Genomic DNA, 15,358 nt, shown 5'->3' with positions numbered 1-15,358 from the left:
TACTTTATTAATTCCACTTGTAGAAGATAATCCTACAATGGGGAGGGGAAACCTTTATGTCAAAGGAGGTTATTATAACCTTAGTGAAAAGGGTCGAAGGTTGAAAGCAAGCCAAATATCCAGTTGAAAGGCAGCAGTTAAATCATCTATGGGACAGCAGGCAACTTCTTTTTTTTTTTTTTTATAAATTTATTTATTATAAGTAGGCAGAGAGGCAGGCAGAGAGAGAGAGGAGGAAGCAGGCTCCCTGCTGAGCAGAGAGCCCGATGCGGGACTCGATCCCAGGACCCTGAGATCATGACCTGAGCCAAAGGCAGCGGCTTAACCCACTGAGCCACCCAGGCGCCCAGCAGGCAACTTCTTAAGGTATTTGCCTTGCCAGTAAAACCACGTTTAAAAGCTTCTGCATATTTTAGCACAGTAGTTTTTAAAAAGATACTAATATTGGAAATGTTTATGACATTTGCCTTAAGTAAAAATAAACCAGAAAATAAAATTTTGTACCCAAAGAAGTACAACCGTTTTGAAATGTAATTGAAGAACACAAAACGAGGAAATAACAAGATGTTAATAGTGGCTCTCTTCTCTCTGTCCACATTTCAAATCCCTCTGCTTCCCAAACATCTAAGGAGTATGAACTTAAAAAAAAAAAAAAAAGAGTAATATAAATGAATGCATCCTAAAAACCCAACCTTGCTCTGCAACTAATTTAGTTTAGACAGTAAGAACGCAGTGGAGATGCTTGTGCAAGGGATAAGCGTGGGAAAGGCAGTATTTTACAAAGATCTATTTGTTGTTGGGACGCAGAACGGTTAATGGAGAAAGGATTGAACCTGAGTTCCGTCCCAGCTTCTTCACTGATTAGATAGAGCTCTCTGAACCTGGATAGATTACCGGAAATCTCCCTGCCTCGCTTTGCTCAGGCACAAAATAATTTCTCCTTGGCAGGGTCACAGCGAGGATCAGAGATAATGCCCGCGAGGACCCGGAGAGCAGCCGATAGAAATACTGGCTGTGGACATCTGGGCTCCCTATGAGACAAGGTGGAACCCAGGGCTACCGGGGTGAGGCCGGGGGTCCCTGAACCCCAGGGGTCTGCTTCATCCTACTACTTCTTGACTCCACATGGGAGCTGCTTTTTCAGCCCACGAATACCCAAGGAGGCGGGAACCACTGCAATCACTGGAGGCTACGCTGTCCCACAGGGTTACGGTGGGGACAGGCACAGAGCAAACCCTGTGATAACAGCTTTGCATTCATCATCCTCATCACAGTGGGAACATCTTTGTGTCCAGAATGAGGTGTTCACACATGAAGGGGTTAATTGTTTATAGTCCCTCCACGTATCTGGAGCCCAACCAACACCGCTCGTGTACACAAACATAGAACCGGTCCAAATGCATTCGCAAGACCTATCCGGAGCCCAGAATTTAAAATTGCAACATCTCTCCTGTCCCCTTTCAAACCCCAAACCCCCTTCATGTCCCTGCAACTCCATTTGTCTCCTGTGCTCGTCACCCTCTAAGAGGGTATAACTACTTGTTTATTATTGATGGTCTTCCTTCCTGCTGGAATGTCAGCTCCATGAGGGGCAGGGCGTCCTCCCTCCGTTTCTGTTTGCTTTAGCTGTGGCTGTCTTCCAAGGGCACCTAGGACACAATCCGGTACTCGGTGCATGCATTGCCCAGATGTGTTTGAATGAAGACAGCTGATGCTTTTTTGACACGCTACACGCCAGCACCCCTGGCTCCCCTCGGGCTAGGGGGGCCATAAGGAACATATCTAGGGGGTGTCTGGCTAGGTTGAAGGTCTCAACCTCCACCTCTGCTCTTCTGGGAAGCATCTATCCCAACCCCACCGCCCCAGTGGGACCACCCCCTTCTCTGATCTCTATAATAGCCATGGCACTCTGGATCACGGGATTTGTGTTTATGTATTATCTTGTATTACAAGGACTATTTCATATGTATATTACCTTATCCCCAAACTGGACTGTCCCCTATGGGAGGACAAAGACGGCATCTCATTTTATTTTTCCGTATAGCACTTGGCACGTTGGTTTGGCCAGAGGTACTCAATAAATAAGTGTTAATGACAATGGGTAAAATTTTATGTCATTTCGTTTCAACTGATTCGACGGATAGTCCACGAAAAGTACATGGTACGTGGAAGTAGCTGGGGAGTGCTGGCTATTTCTACTAAAACTTGTATTTAAATGAATTCACTACCAGCAGAGTGCCTGAGCCATAACAGGGACCGTTGCGTAATAAATTCCACTGAATAAACACATTTTGAAAGGCTGAAATGTGAGGTTATTTGCTGGGTATCTTCATAAGCAGCACCTTATTTCCTCCAAGTATTAACAGAATAATAACTGGTAGAAGGGCAAGGTCCCCTGGGGTAATCATGGACTACTCTGGCCTGATTCTGGCCTGATTCAACACAAGCTATTGTCTTTCCACTGGTAGGGAAATCAGCTGTTGTGATTCCAACCGCTCATCTGGATGGTAAGATGAAATTCTTTTATCAAGTGTCAGTTTGGCAACATTGTATCATCACCAGCCTTAGGCAGACCTCCTGGTGGGTCTCCCCCGCTCCCCCCACTCCAGACCCCATGGAGTCTGGAACTTACTTGATGGGTTTGTAGCTGGGACTTCTACAGAAGACCAGCAATCCGGCTCCAGAACCCACCAACAGACCCCCCATCTTCAGGCACTTGATGGCGGAGACTCCCTAAGGGGGAGGAACAACATTGAGAGAAAGGCCAAATGGTTTCATTGTTAAGAATCAGTGCAAGAGCGGATGCCAGGGCACGGGGCATGGCCATGCCTGGATGAAATGCAGGAAGGCACTGCCTGGGAGGAACCCTGAGGCTGAACACCAGGGCTCGGTGCCAGCAAAGAGCTCACATGCCAGAAGTTGCCCCCCTGGTCCTACAAGGCACAAGCACGCTTCATCAAACCCCCTCCATGTAAAACCACCTGCCGGTTGTGACTGTGTTAGAAATTAACATTTCCGGGGCACCTGGGTGGCTCAGTGGGTTAATCCTCTGCCTTCGGCTCAGGTCATGATCTCAGGGTCCTGGGATCGAGCCCCACATCAGGCTCTCTGCTCGACAGGGGGTCTGCTTCCTCCTCTCTGCCTGTGTCTCTGCCTACTTGTGATCTCTATCAAATAAATAAATAAAATTAAAAAAAAAAAAGAAATTAACATTTCCTATTAGCTCCCATGAAGTTAGAGCCGAAGATAGAGGCATGGGTAACGTTACTTCCTCAGTGCCTTCTGCTTGCGCCAGAACATAATTCTTATACTACAAAGAGATCATAGTTGACATCCCAGGAAAGCACAAAGAGCCCTTATTGTTTGGAGACTCTAGTTTCTGAACTGAAGCGTGTGGGACGTAATCTTGCCAATAATAGATGCAGTTAAGTTCAAAGCCATCTTCCAAGTTTGGGGAGATATGATGGTCATTTTATAGCACCCATTATGAATTTTATTTTATTTTTGAAGTTCTAATTTTAAAACATATGTGGCCAATATTTCATCTCAAAGCTTTCAAGAATAATACAGTTAATGGGGCACCTGGGTGGCTCAATCGGTTAAACATCTTGCCTTGGGCTCAGGTCATGATCCCGGGGTCCTGTGCACTGTTTTTCATATTAGTTTCGTGCCCATCAGCATGTGTGTCTTCATGTTAGCACTGTATGCCTACCAGGTCCTTTTGAAACCACTCCCATCCTTTTACCCTTCTAACCACAGAGCGACCATTAAGTAGAGTTTCAAAACGGGTAACTGCCCAAGATCACAGAATATTCTAAGCAAATGTCTTCAATGATACCTCCTGTCCCTTCATCCCACAAGAATTGTTTTCTTTCCATGTGTATAAGAGGCATCTTGGAACTACCGCTTTGTGGAATTTACCATCAGACCCAAATGCCTAAATGGTTAGGACTTAGTGCTACCCTCAAGGTCACTTAAGTACCTGAAGGGTGAGGAACACTTGAGACGGCTGGGTTCTTTGTATGGGAAAGGCACTCAGATCCCAAGTGCTGGAGGGGGAGGGTGCCCAAGATATCCAGATCGGAATTCCTCCGTAGCGTTGTATGGAGCGCTTTGAAAGAAGGGATTATTTCTAAACCCTTCTCTACCCACACTATGGCATCCTCTTATTCTTACGTATGCCCTTAAAAGCTTGAACATGATTAAGCTTGCATGATTAAGAAAACTCTAACATCTTCCCTGGGCACACGGTGCGAGATTTCACGTCTTCCTGAGAATATCTGCTAAGTGGGAAGGCACTGGAGCCGAGAACCATCTGTTCTATTATCAGACATGAGACAGGCAGGTGCAGAACCTACCAGAAGCTCTCAGATTCAAAGGTTAGCGGAGACAGCCCCAGTTACTTTCTGGGGTCCCGGAAACAGCATCACTTAATCTGTAAGACGATCCTATGATCGTAGGCTTTTATTTTGATTTAAATATCAAGGTCTTTCTGGACTTTTAACCAGAATTGTTAGGAACCCTGCAAAATAGAAACAATCCACAGTTTCTAGGTTTTGCTTATGACTTACAGCGCTGGCTAAAGCTAAAATTTAAGATCTAGCTATTAGATTAGGACAAAAATTACATACCTCTGTATGTGTATTATGACCCTGTGTTTGGACAACATAAAAAACGTGTGGTCTGATCCCCTCACTGGGGACCCCGTGGAATACCTTTGCTCTGCATACGAACCAGAGATGAGGCCTTGGACAGTAATGAGTCATTGCACTTTGCAAATTTTGGTGTGGCCTTGAACACCACACACTCTTTTTTCTTTTTTCCACAGAGTCTTCATGCAAGTCTGTGCTGCAGGAGAGGGAAGAAATCGTCAGAAGAGAGGAGGGCAGGACAGATGTTGGTGAGCTCTACTCACCAGACTGAACTTGTCCTTCGCAGGCCCAGTGTCTGCCAGCAGTTTGGTCCTTGGGTTCATTTTCAGAATGTCTCCAGTTGTGGTGCCAAGGTAGAAAAAGCTGTCATCATCGGCCATCTGGGGATCAAAGAGGAAAGAGGCCTAAAGACCTATGTTTTCTCAGGGATGCCCCTGAGCCCGGATCGGGGTGGGAAAAACCTTCTCTGAGGCTCCAGGAAGACCTACAAAGGCGCACATGACTCTTTTAATTTCCTTGGACTTTAGGATGGACATGAAGAGCCCGGGGCGCAGAATCAGGGCCAAACTGGGAAGTGGAGGAAATACAGGACTCCAGCCAGCCTGGGGATTTCTATCTAACTAATGGTAGATACACATGCAGAGATAACCTGCCAGCCCTGGTTCTGAAGATACCTCTGAAGGGCGCCTTGTGTTTGCTTTAATCTCATATTTTCCAAAGTCTATCTGCATAAAACATTGATGTGGTAGATAAGAGAAACAAGTCAGTGGAGAATGGAGTTGTCTGTATGAGTGTGTGAGTCCACATTAAAGACATAGGAATAAGGGCACCTGGGTGACTTGGTTGTTAAGTGTCTGCCTTCGGCTCAGGTCATGATCTTAGGGTCCTGGGATCGAGTCCCACATCAGGCTCCCTGCTCAGCGGGGAGTCTGCTTCTCCCTCTCTCTCTGCTGATCCTCCTGCTTGTGTTCTCTCTCTCTCTCCCTCAAATAAATAAATAAAATTTAAAAAAAGAAGAATTATTTCATATTTAATGCCATCAGGAGGGGCTATGGCCACGGAGTACGTTCTGGACACACAGCTTCAGTCTAGGGGAGGCAGACATCTGGTGTCCAGTGGCAGAGCCCAAGTCCTGGTAAAACAAGACTCCCCTGGAGCTGTGTCTGGGCAGCTCCTCTCCAGCTCCTGAAGGGAGCTCTGGAAGTGAGACTCGCCCTCACCTGCACCCCCTCAATCAGCATCCCTGAGGTCCAGACCTCATCTCTCGATGCTCAGCCCAAGGTACATGTACCTCGGTATGCAAAATGTGTGTGCACGCATGCACACGCGCGCGCACACACACACACACACACACACCCCTCAGTCAATACTATTAACAGGACCTGGTTCCAATAATTACGGACAATCACACTTGGAGTAATACTTACTGTGATACTCATGACTATTCTTTTCATCTGACCCGTTTGGCACTCAGTTGGCCAGATTTTCCTATTCGGGAGATCCAGTTCCCACACTCGGATTGTCCCACTAAGGAAGAGAGACACAATCAAAGGGACATGCACTTAAGAATCTGCTAATCTCAGGGCGCCTGGGTGGTTCAGTGGGTTAAGCCTCATTTCGGATCAGGTCATGATCTCAGGGTCCTGGGATCGAGCCCTGCATTGGGCTCTCTGCTTGGCACGGAGCCTGCTTCCCCCCTCTCTCTCTGCCTACTTGTGATCTCTCTCTCTGTCAAATAAATAAATAAAATCTTAAAAAAAAAAAAAAGAAAAGAATCTGCTGATCTCTTCTCTGTTTTCTGCATTTCCCTGAAAAGGGGGCTGAAGAGAGGAGAACTGGATATTTCTGAGGGTTTGTTAGGCTTCATGTTCTACTTAAAAGTTTTCACTCGATCAGGGCGCCTGGGTGGCTCAGTTAGGCAGATGCCTAGTTCGTCTCAGGTTGTGACCCTGGATCGACCCACGCATCTGTCTCCCTGCTCAGGGACAAGGGAAGTGCTTCATCACGGAGAGTCCTCTCTCTTCATGAGAAATAGCAACCTGAGAGCCATACAAAATCAGCATCTGACATAAGACTTGGTATACAGTTGGCATTTAATCATTGCACGTTAATATTAATAACTGTATAAATGTATCAAGGTCAACATAACAGCTGAAGCTAATAGTCAAAGGCCGAAAAGATTAATTTAAAAATAGTTTGACCGGACTGCCCAGCTGACTTAAGTCAGAGGAGCCCGTGACTCTTGATCTTGGGGTTTCAGTTTGGAGCCCCACATTGGGCAGAGAGATTACTGAAATAAATTAACTGCCAATAAATAAATAAAATAAAAAATAAAAAATAGATCAGTCAAGTTCAGTTTTCCTTTTCCTTTTAACCTCCAGAGCTATGCACATAGTAAGTGCCCTTAAATAAGTATTTTGAATACTTTCTTTTCTTTTTTTTTTAAAGATTTTATTTATTTGACAGAGAGAGATTACAAGTAGGCAGAGAGGCAGGCAGAGAGAGAGAGGAGGAAGCAGGCTCCCCGCTGAGCAGAGAGCCCGATGCGGGACTCGATCCCAGGACCCTGAGATCATGACCTGAGCCGAAGGCAGCGGCTTAATCCACTGAGCCACCCAGGCACCCTTGAATACTTTCTTATTTGAATATGAATCCATTTCTTTTTTTTTTTTAAGATTTATTTATTTGTCAGAGGAATAGAGAGAGTACAGACAGACAGAGTGACAGGCAGAGGCAGAGAGAGAAGCAGGCTCGATCCCAGGACGCTGGGATCATGACCTGAGCCGAAGGCAGCTGCTTAACCGACTGAGCCACCCAGGCATCCCTGAATATGAATCTATTTCTTATTTGATTACTTCTCTTGAGTACTTTCAAAATTAAAACAAAATAAAAAACAAAAACAAAACCAGCTTCTCCGTGGCCTTCCTGGCAGATGTCGTTTGGATGTCAAATCGGAATTTGCAGAATCTCCCGTGGGGGACGTTATCATGGAATATTTGGAGTTGAAAGCATCACGGAGGAGGCTGTAGATGTCTGACCTGAAGTCTTCCTTAAGAGTCCTTGTTCTCACTTACTGTCATACCCCGTTAAAGCCCATCTACAACATAGATTGTTCTAAGGAAAAGAAAAAGTTTGGAAGGGGGCGGCTTTGATTCAAGCTTTGGCCCCTGGAGGAACGCTGTCCCTGGACATCAGAGTGGGCTGATGCCTACAGCCAAAGCCAAGCTGCTGAGGACCAGCGGGGCCCTCATCGCGCACAGCCTTCTGCAGCCAGGCTGTAACCCAGGAATGCACTGTGTGGTCGCCAGTGGCTGTGGAAGACAGGGTCACACCACCACCTGCTTCCAGCTCACAGCGCTCTCCTACTAAGATTCACTCCTTAGGGGCTGGCTCCCGTTCAGCCAGCCAGGTTCACAGCCACTAAATAAACCTGTCCTCAGAATTAGCCCTGGAACAAATATATGCTGCGTGTCACAAGGAGGGCACCGGACACAGAGCAGACACGAGCAGTCCATCACTCTGGCTGGCAAAGGAGCCCCTGGTATGTGCCTTTCACAGAGGGAGACCATGACGGGCTGAAACAGAGAGTTCCACCCAACATGGACATTGACCCCACGTTCACAGCGTTCAGAACTTTGAACTGGTCGGCCACAGGAAAGATGATGCTTTCCTGCAGGTTTAACCTTGAACTCAGACTCCAGACCTGCTCTGGCTGCTGTCTTTCTTAGACAGATGCTGGCCTTCAGCTTGGTCCCCATTAGCTGGTTATCAGCTGACTCTACCGGAAATGATCTCACGTGGCTAAGAGCCGAACATCTGAAGCTTCCTGGCCCTTTTGCTTGCGAGCTATCATTTCAGAAGACCTAAATCAAGAGCAGGTGCTGAGAAACGTGGACCGGCAAGTGAATCCGTGCAATTGTGCACGTTGCTCTGCGAGCGTGAGTTGTAGGTGGGGTGTTATCAGTCACAGACAGACCAGAATCCAGAATGAATTTAGCAGGGGAGCAGAGCCCTCCACGGTTAGGAAGCACAGAATTCTCAAATAACCATATTGAAAAGAACTTCCGTTAAAAGGATTTTTAAGGACGACAAAATCATGGAAATTGGACGTAAGGTATTGTCGCAGGGCTGATACTGAATTCTCCCAAGTTGGAACGACCTTGCTACGAGTCCTGAAAACCCTGACTGCAGGCACGTACTTCCCAGCAGTGACAAACATCTCATCCCGGCACTTGGAGAAGAGCACCGTGGTGGCATTGCCCACGTTGAGGCCGGCCGCGGGACTGCCGCAGATGGCTTCTCTCTTCGCTATGCTCCACACGACCACACTGCCAAAACAAGAGGGACCGAAAAGGTCAGGGGGAGACAGGCTCTCAAAGAGAAGAAACAAGGTTTTTTTAGTGGTTCTAGAATCAAAGGAAGAAAAGGAATGAAAGAATTACATGGAACCCCAGACGTCCCTGGCGTCACGCTGGATATTGGAAGACAAGCAGGTGATACTTCAAAGGCTTTGACAGAAAATGATAAGGAGGCTGGAAACCAGGGACCCCATCAATGAAGCTATAAAGACATTTTCAGAGAGGCAAGGCATAAAAATTTACCACCCATTTCTCTCATGTAAAAAGTTTTCCTTGGAGAAGTATTCCAGAAAAAAAACAGCACAACAAAGAGGATGACATCAGGCAGTGCTCACAAATGTGACCGTGTACCAGAGTCACATGGCGGGCTTGGCCAGAGGCTGCCAGGACTCACCCCCAGAACTTGAGTCAGCGGGCTGGGGGATGGGACTGAGATCTCACTTTTCTAAAAAAGTCCCCAGTGATGCTGGTGCTCCTGGTCTGCGGACCCCAATTAGAGAAGTACTGCTTTGGGTTCCATTTCCTTTCTTCTGGTGCAATCACACAACTTAGCCTTAAACTGAAGGTGTTCAGACAATAATACAAATGCTGGGGGAACATCCGAATCAAAATGATAAAGAAAAAGGAATGCGGATGTTACAAATTTGGTTTCCTCCATGTAGAAGGGATTATCACAGGGCGTCTAAAATCCAGGTGGAACCAAGATGGGTAGGAATGGGGAGGTAGGAGGCAACATAAGAGCCATAATTTTTTTTCTTAGTAGGAAATTGATAGATACCATGGGAAGTGGAAAACTTGAGAGGCATATCCCCCTCCCCCTCAAAAAACACTCTTAAAACCAAGTCCCTCATGCCCAAGAGAAATGACATACATCTACACCAAATCTTGCACATGAAGTTCATTACCGCATTATGAACAATAGCTTCCAGGTAGGAAACACCCAGAGCCCCATCAACTGACGGAGAAGATGTGGTGTCGCCATACAGTGGAGTATTACTGGACAGATAAGCCTTGAAAATACTGTGCTTAATAAAAAAAAATCAGTTGCAAAAGGCCACCTATTGTATTATCCCACTTATGGGAGCCAGTCAGTGCAGGCAAATCTAGGGAGATGGAAAGGAGATGAGCGGTTGCCTGGGGCTGGGAGGGTAATGGCAGAGCAGGAACAGGGAATGACTGCTAATGGGCAGAAAGTCTCTTTTTGGAGTGTTAAAATGTTCTACAATTGTTTGTGGTGGTGGTTATACAACTTGACATGTAAAAAATGTCTTTGGGGAAATATTTCAGCAAAAAAAGAGGAAGAGAGGGAGAGAGGGAGGGAGAAACAAAGGAAGGAAGGAATCCACTCCGATAACTACTATACCAAAAAGTATACAGCCATATACTTTACATGGGTGGATTTTATGGTATGTGAAATATATCTCAATGAAGGTGTAAAAAAAAATATCCCAGTGCTCCTGGAGAGAACTCTTCATGCTGGAGGGGATATGAATTCTGAATTCTTGGGTGTAGCTGGACAATATCCTTTCTTTATAAACCATGGAAAAGGATGGGATGCCTGGGTGGCTCAGTGGGTCAAGCCTCTGCCTTTGGCTCAGGTCATGATCTCAGGGTCCTGGGATGGAGCCCCGCATCGGGCTCTCTGCTCAGCGGGAAGCCTGCTTCCTTCTCTCTCTCTCTCCTGCCTCTCTGCCTACTTGAGATCTTTGGCAAGTAAATAAATAAAATCTTTAAAAAAATGTCACCACCTCTGGGGTCACACTGCTTGGGTGGTTCTCCCCACTCTACTACTTACCAGTTGGTGGCCTTCATTTATCACCTGTCACATGACTCCAGGAGCTCCCACTTCGAGTTAAGGTGATAATACTAAGGTGTTCACCCCACCGCCAAATCAACTGTTGTCATTGATGATGATGATGTCATCCTTCTTTTACAGCAAAAGTGCCCAACTTCAGCTGCACATTGGAATCGCCTGGGAAGCGTTGAGGCCGCCTAAAGCCCAGGCCAATCAAATCCAGCTCCCTGGAGGTGGAGTTAGGTATCCGGGATTTCTGAAACTCTCCATGGGATGCCTGGGTGGCCCAGTCGGTCAAGCATGGCCTTTGGCTCTAGTCATGATCTCAGGGTTGTGGGATCGATTCCCACATTGGGCTCCCAGCTCAGCGGGGAGTCTGCTTCTCCATCCCCCTCTGCTTGTGCCCTCTCTCTGTCTCTCTCAAATGAATAAATTAAAACAATAAAGCTCCCCAGTGGTTTGCAATGAGCATCTCAGGTTGAGAACTCTGGCCCTGTGGTACCATAGGCTTTACACAGGACACACAGCTGAACAGGGACAGGCCAACAGAGAATGTCCATGGGGAGAGGGCACAGAACATACCTAGAGATTAACGTGAGTTCATTACCTTCCGTCATCTGGGCCTCCGAGGGACACCAAGTACAAATCGTTTGGTGAAAAGGCCAGCGCTTCAATTTTGCCCTTGTGAAGTGACAGCCGGGCAATCAGCTCCCTTTTCTTATAATCCCACAGAATGATATCTGCCTGGGGGCAAGAAGACACAGTCAGAACACAGCCCAGCTTCCAAAGGCTCTGAGCGGAGAGCTCCCCGTCTGGGCGAGAAATAATCAGTAATTGTACTTTTTCTGGAAATTAGATCATGTCTTAACAAACACAATGGTGAGAAACCGGCAACAATTTTAAAAGAAGCAGGGACTAGAAAAATAAAAATAAAAATGAATTAAGCAGGGACTTTTCAGTTTCTGAGCATTATCAGTCTGCAAGCTGCCAGGGCCGGTGTAAACACCAAAATACTTTATCCTCAGGCCTAGGGAATGAAGACAAGATCAAAGAGGAGGCCAAGGGAAGAAGAGGGAGAGGAAGGATGTGTGCCGGCACAGAGCTGAGCTGGAGAGGGAGCCGGGTTTCTGGGGGGTGGGGGGGCACCTCACTATCCATTGCCAGGGAGCTGTCTTTCACGCATTCACCTTGAAGCCCATGAACGTGACCTGTCCGGAGGCTATGTAAACCCCACTCTTGGAGATGGTCACACAGGAGACGTTGTTGCTATGACCGTGCAGGAAATTCTGTTCCTGGGTGTTAATTGCCTGAATCAGGATCGTGCAGCCCAGAGGGTAAATGAGATGCTCTTGGTCAGGATGGCATTTCAGGCCCGTGGGCACGTGTCCTGAAAGGGAGAGGTTAAAGAAGAGTAGTCATTAAAAAATAAATAAGTAAAAATAAAAATAGTAGTAATTAGGGGCGCCCGGCTGGCTCCATCCGTAGAGCAGCTGACTCTTTATCTCTGGGTTGTGAATTCAAGCCCTGGGGTTTGACATAGAGCTTATTTAAAACAAAACAGTTAGGGGACGCCTGGGGGGGCTCAGTCGGTGATGTGTTTGCCTTTGGATCAGGTCATGATCTCAGGGTCCTGGGATGGAGCCCCCTGTTGGGCTCCCTGCTCAGGGGAAAGTCCACTGCCCTCTCCCTCTGCTGCTCCCCCTGCTTGTGCTCTCTCCCCCTGTCTGTCAAAGAAGTAAATAAAACCTTTAAAAAAAATAGTAATAATTTGGTAAAGTGGCCAATTTTTAAAAAACTGAACGGAAAAGAGAACGCTTTTGGAATAAACCTGATTTCAACTAAAGTAAGTGTGTTTTGTGTGTGTGGGGGGGTAATGTATGTAATTTTATTCAACCGACAAGGTCAGCCTAGTAAACCACTTCTCATACCCTAACGTGTATAAAATTGCTAGGGGATCTGGTGAAAATGCAGATTTGGATCTGAGGTCTGGAGAGGGGCTGACATTCTGCATTTCTCACAAGCTCTCAGAGATCCTGTCGCAGGTCCAACAATGTCACTGTTGGAGAGCAAGGCCCCAGGGCCAAGTGTGTAATGCTGAGAAGCAGATTTCCTGAGTGCCTGTCTCCGCAAGTGCAGAGGCATGAGGAATGTGAAGTCACTGCAGAAGTTGGATAAAAATAATTTGGTTCTAAGTCACCACCAGGCACTCTAAAGAAGTCAGGCCCTCTCAGTGTGAGACCCCATCCCCCAACCCCCCATCCTCTAGGTATTTGCCAAGAACCATCTCAAGAACTGCAAACCTTTGCTAAATGTTTTAATATGAAATAGACAGAAGTCCTTCCTTATCACTCAACATGGGCCAGAATTCCTGGGGTTGTGTTTGAAAGTATTTTATAGTATAAACTGTAAAGTCAGTTTGATCAGTTAAAAATCACTTCAAGTGTAATAGTATTCCAGGTGTAGATTAAGGAAAAATAATTTTTATAATAACACATTCGATCTTCTTTCTAAAAGCAGGATGTGTTTTTCCAAAGTCTCCCTTCAGGGTTTCCAGTGGCATTTTCCATTTTTTCAACTTCAATTTTTCCTCATAAAGATCTCACACATTTCTTGGTATGTTTATTCCTGGGTATTTTAAAATTGTTCTATGGCTATTTCCTACTCCATCAAAAGAGTCATAAATATTTATTAATATCATCTTCTGGTCTTTTAGTGAATTCATCTCTTACATTTAACTCCCTCTAGAATTTATTTTGGTCCATAATGTGATTCCGGGAGCTAAGTAGATTTTTTTTTTTTTGCTCAAATTGCCAAATATTTTTATTGAATAAATGATTTCTCTTGCTTTAATTGAGGTCATTCCTTTTTCATGCAGTAGGTTCTCAAAAGACTAAGGTTTGTGTCTTTGGGAGTGATTTACTCATTATATGTAGAGTTACTCAGTTGTAGTTACCTTATAAGCAATCATATGGCTATCCATATGGGAAAATGTAAAATTAGATCCAACTTCACACCAACCACAAACAGTACATCTTGAATAGATCAAGGACCCAACTGTGACAAACGAGCCTTAACGTGTACACAAGTTGTAGGAAATGACTTCTTCGACAGGTCACAAAAACAGCAAACGCTAACAGAAAAGGCCAATACATTTGTCCAGTTATGTTAAAAATTTAAAGTTTTTAGTGACACTTGACAAGATGAAAAGAAAAACGGAAACCAGTTGAAGATATTTGCAATGGCCAAGACAGACAAGCATCCTACCCAGAATATGCAAAGATCTACGGCAAAGAAATAAGAAAGACACAAAGGGCTTTAACAGAAGGATGAGCCAAGGATGTGAACAGGCAACTAATGAGGGGGGAAAGTCAAAAGCCAATAAACATATGAAAAGGCAGGCAACTCTGCAAGTAATCAAGGAAATGCAAATTACATCTCAAATGAGATACCATTTCTCTCCATCAAAATGGCTACAATTAAAAAGGCTGATAATATGGGGCACCTGGGTGGCTCAGTTGGTGGTGAAGCAGCTGCCTTTGGTGAGGTCCTGATCCTGAGGTCCTAGGATGGAGCCCCACATAGAGCCCTGCATCCGGCTCCCTGCTTCTCCCTTTCCCTCTGCTTGCAGGACCCTGATTATGCTCTCCCTCTGTCAAATAAGCAAATAAAATCTTTAAAGAAAAAAAAAAAAAAGCAGGCTTCAGAATGTGTCCAGGATGATATTTCTATAAAATATAGAAATATGCAACTTTGCGCTATAAATTATTTATATATAGCATATTTAATATTTTACATGTACAGTAAAATGTAAAAACACAGCTAGAAAGAGTACACATTACCTTCAGGAAAGTGGTTGTCTCCAAAGAGGGAGAAAGGATATGATAGTGTGTCAGGAGAAAGAACAGAATATGTGATTTTTTTTTTCTTAAAAATACTAACTCAAATAAGAAAAAGTGTCAAAATTTGCTAATTCTGCATGCAATCTCTGTATTCATTGTGCCATCCTAAATTTCTGTTCAACTATTTTATGATAAAACTAAAAGAGCCCTACACTACCCCCTGCATACCATTGTTAACACACAGATGTGTATTTCTCCAGATTTATTTCTTTGCATTTGATAATTAGGGCTCCTGGTTGCTAGCAAGAAAGGTCGTTTCTGGCAGAACTTAAAGGGAAAAATAATTTTTTGGAAGGAAAAAGCTCACAGAACTGGTAGGAAGTATGGAAAATCAGACTTGAAAAAGAGACAGGACCAGTAGCTAGGCCAGATCAAGAGACATGAACTAAGGAATTCTCATTCCCACTGGGCTCCATTCTTATGCCCCAGTCCTGAAGAGGGGAAGCTCTGGGTGGGCACTTCTGGCCCCCACTGAGCAATGATGTCACCTTTCTCTGAACTGGCCTCCAAGGAGTTAGGAGAGGAAGACTCCACCCCTTTAAGACCTGATCAAAGGCAGCAGATACCCCTCTTGGCCTATCTTGGGATTCTCCTCAAATAAAAAGATATTTGGATGTTGAGTAGCCAAAATCACACATGTCCCCTAGAATAAAC

General features: G+C 45.3%; 1 protein-coding gene across 1 annotated transcript in view; it reads right to left on the bottom strand.

Moving 5' to 3' along the window:
* The window catches only part of CFAP52 (cilia and flagella associated protein 52), a 36,748-nt gene that overhangs the window by 17,505 nt on the left and 3,885 nt on the right, over positions 1-15,358 (bottom strand). The window contains exons 2-7 of the mRNA XM_044249086.1: positions 11,993-12,192; positions 11,413-11,549; positions 8,852-8,980; positions 6,080-6,179; positions 4,916-5,032; positions 2,633-2,733 (exon numbers count right to left, since the gene is read on the bottom strand). Of these exons, the coding sequence (XP_044105021.1) occupies positions 2,633-2,733; positions 4,916-5,032; positions 6,080-6,179; positions 8,852-8,980; positions 11,413-11,549; positions 11,993-12,192 (784 nt within the window). The remainder of the gene's footprint in view (positions 1-2,632; positions 2,734-4,915; positions 5,033-6,079; positions 6,180-8,851; positions 8,981-11,412; positions 11,550-11,992; positions 12,193-15,358) is intronic.

Source organism: Neovison vison, chromosome 5 (genome assembly GCF_020171115.1).
Source record: "Neovison vison isolate M4711 chromosome 5, ASM_NN_V1, whole genome shotgun sequence".
Taxonomy (NCBI): domain Eukaryota; kingdom Metazoa; phylum Chordata; class Mammalia; order Carnivora; family Mustelidae; genus Neogale; species Neogale vison.
The sequence above is the reverse complement of the archived record's forward strand: the minus strand, read 5'-3'. Positions and strand labels throughout refer to the sequence as shown.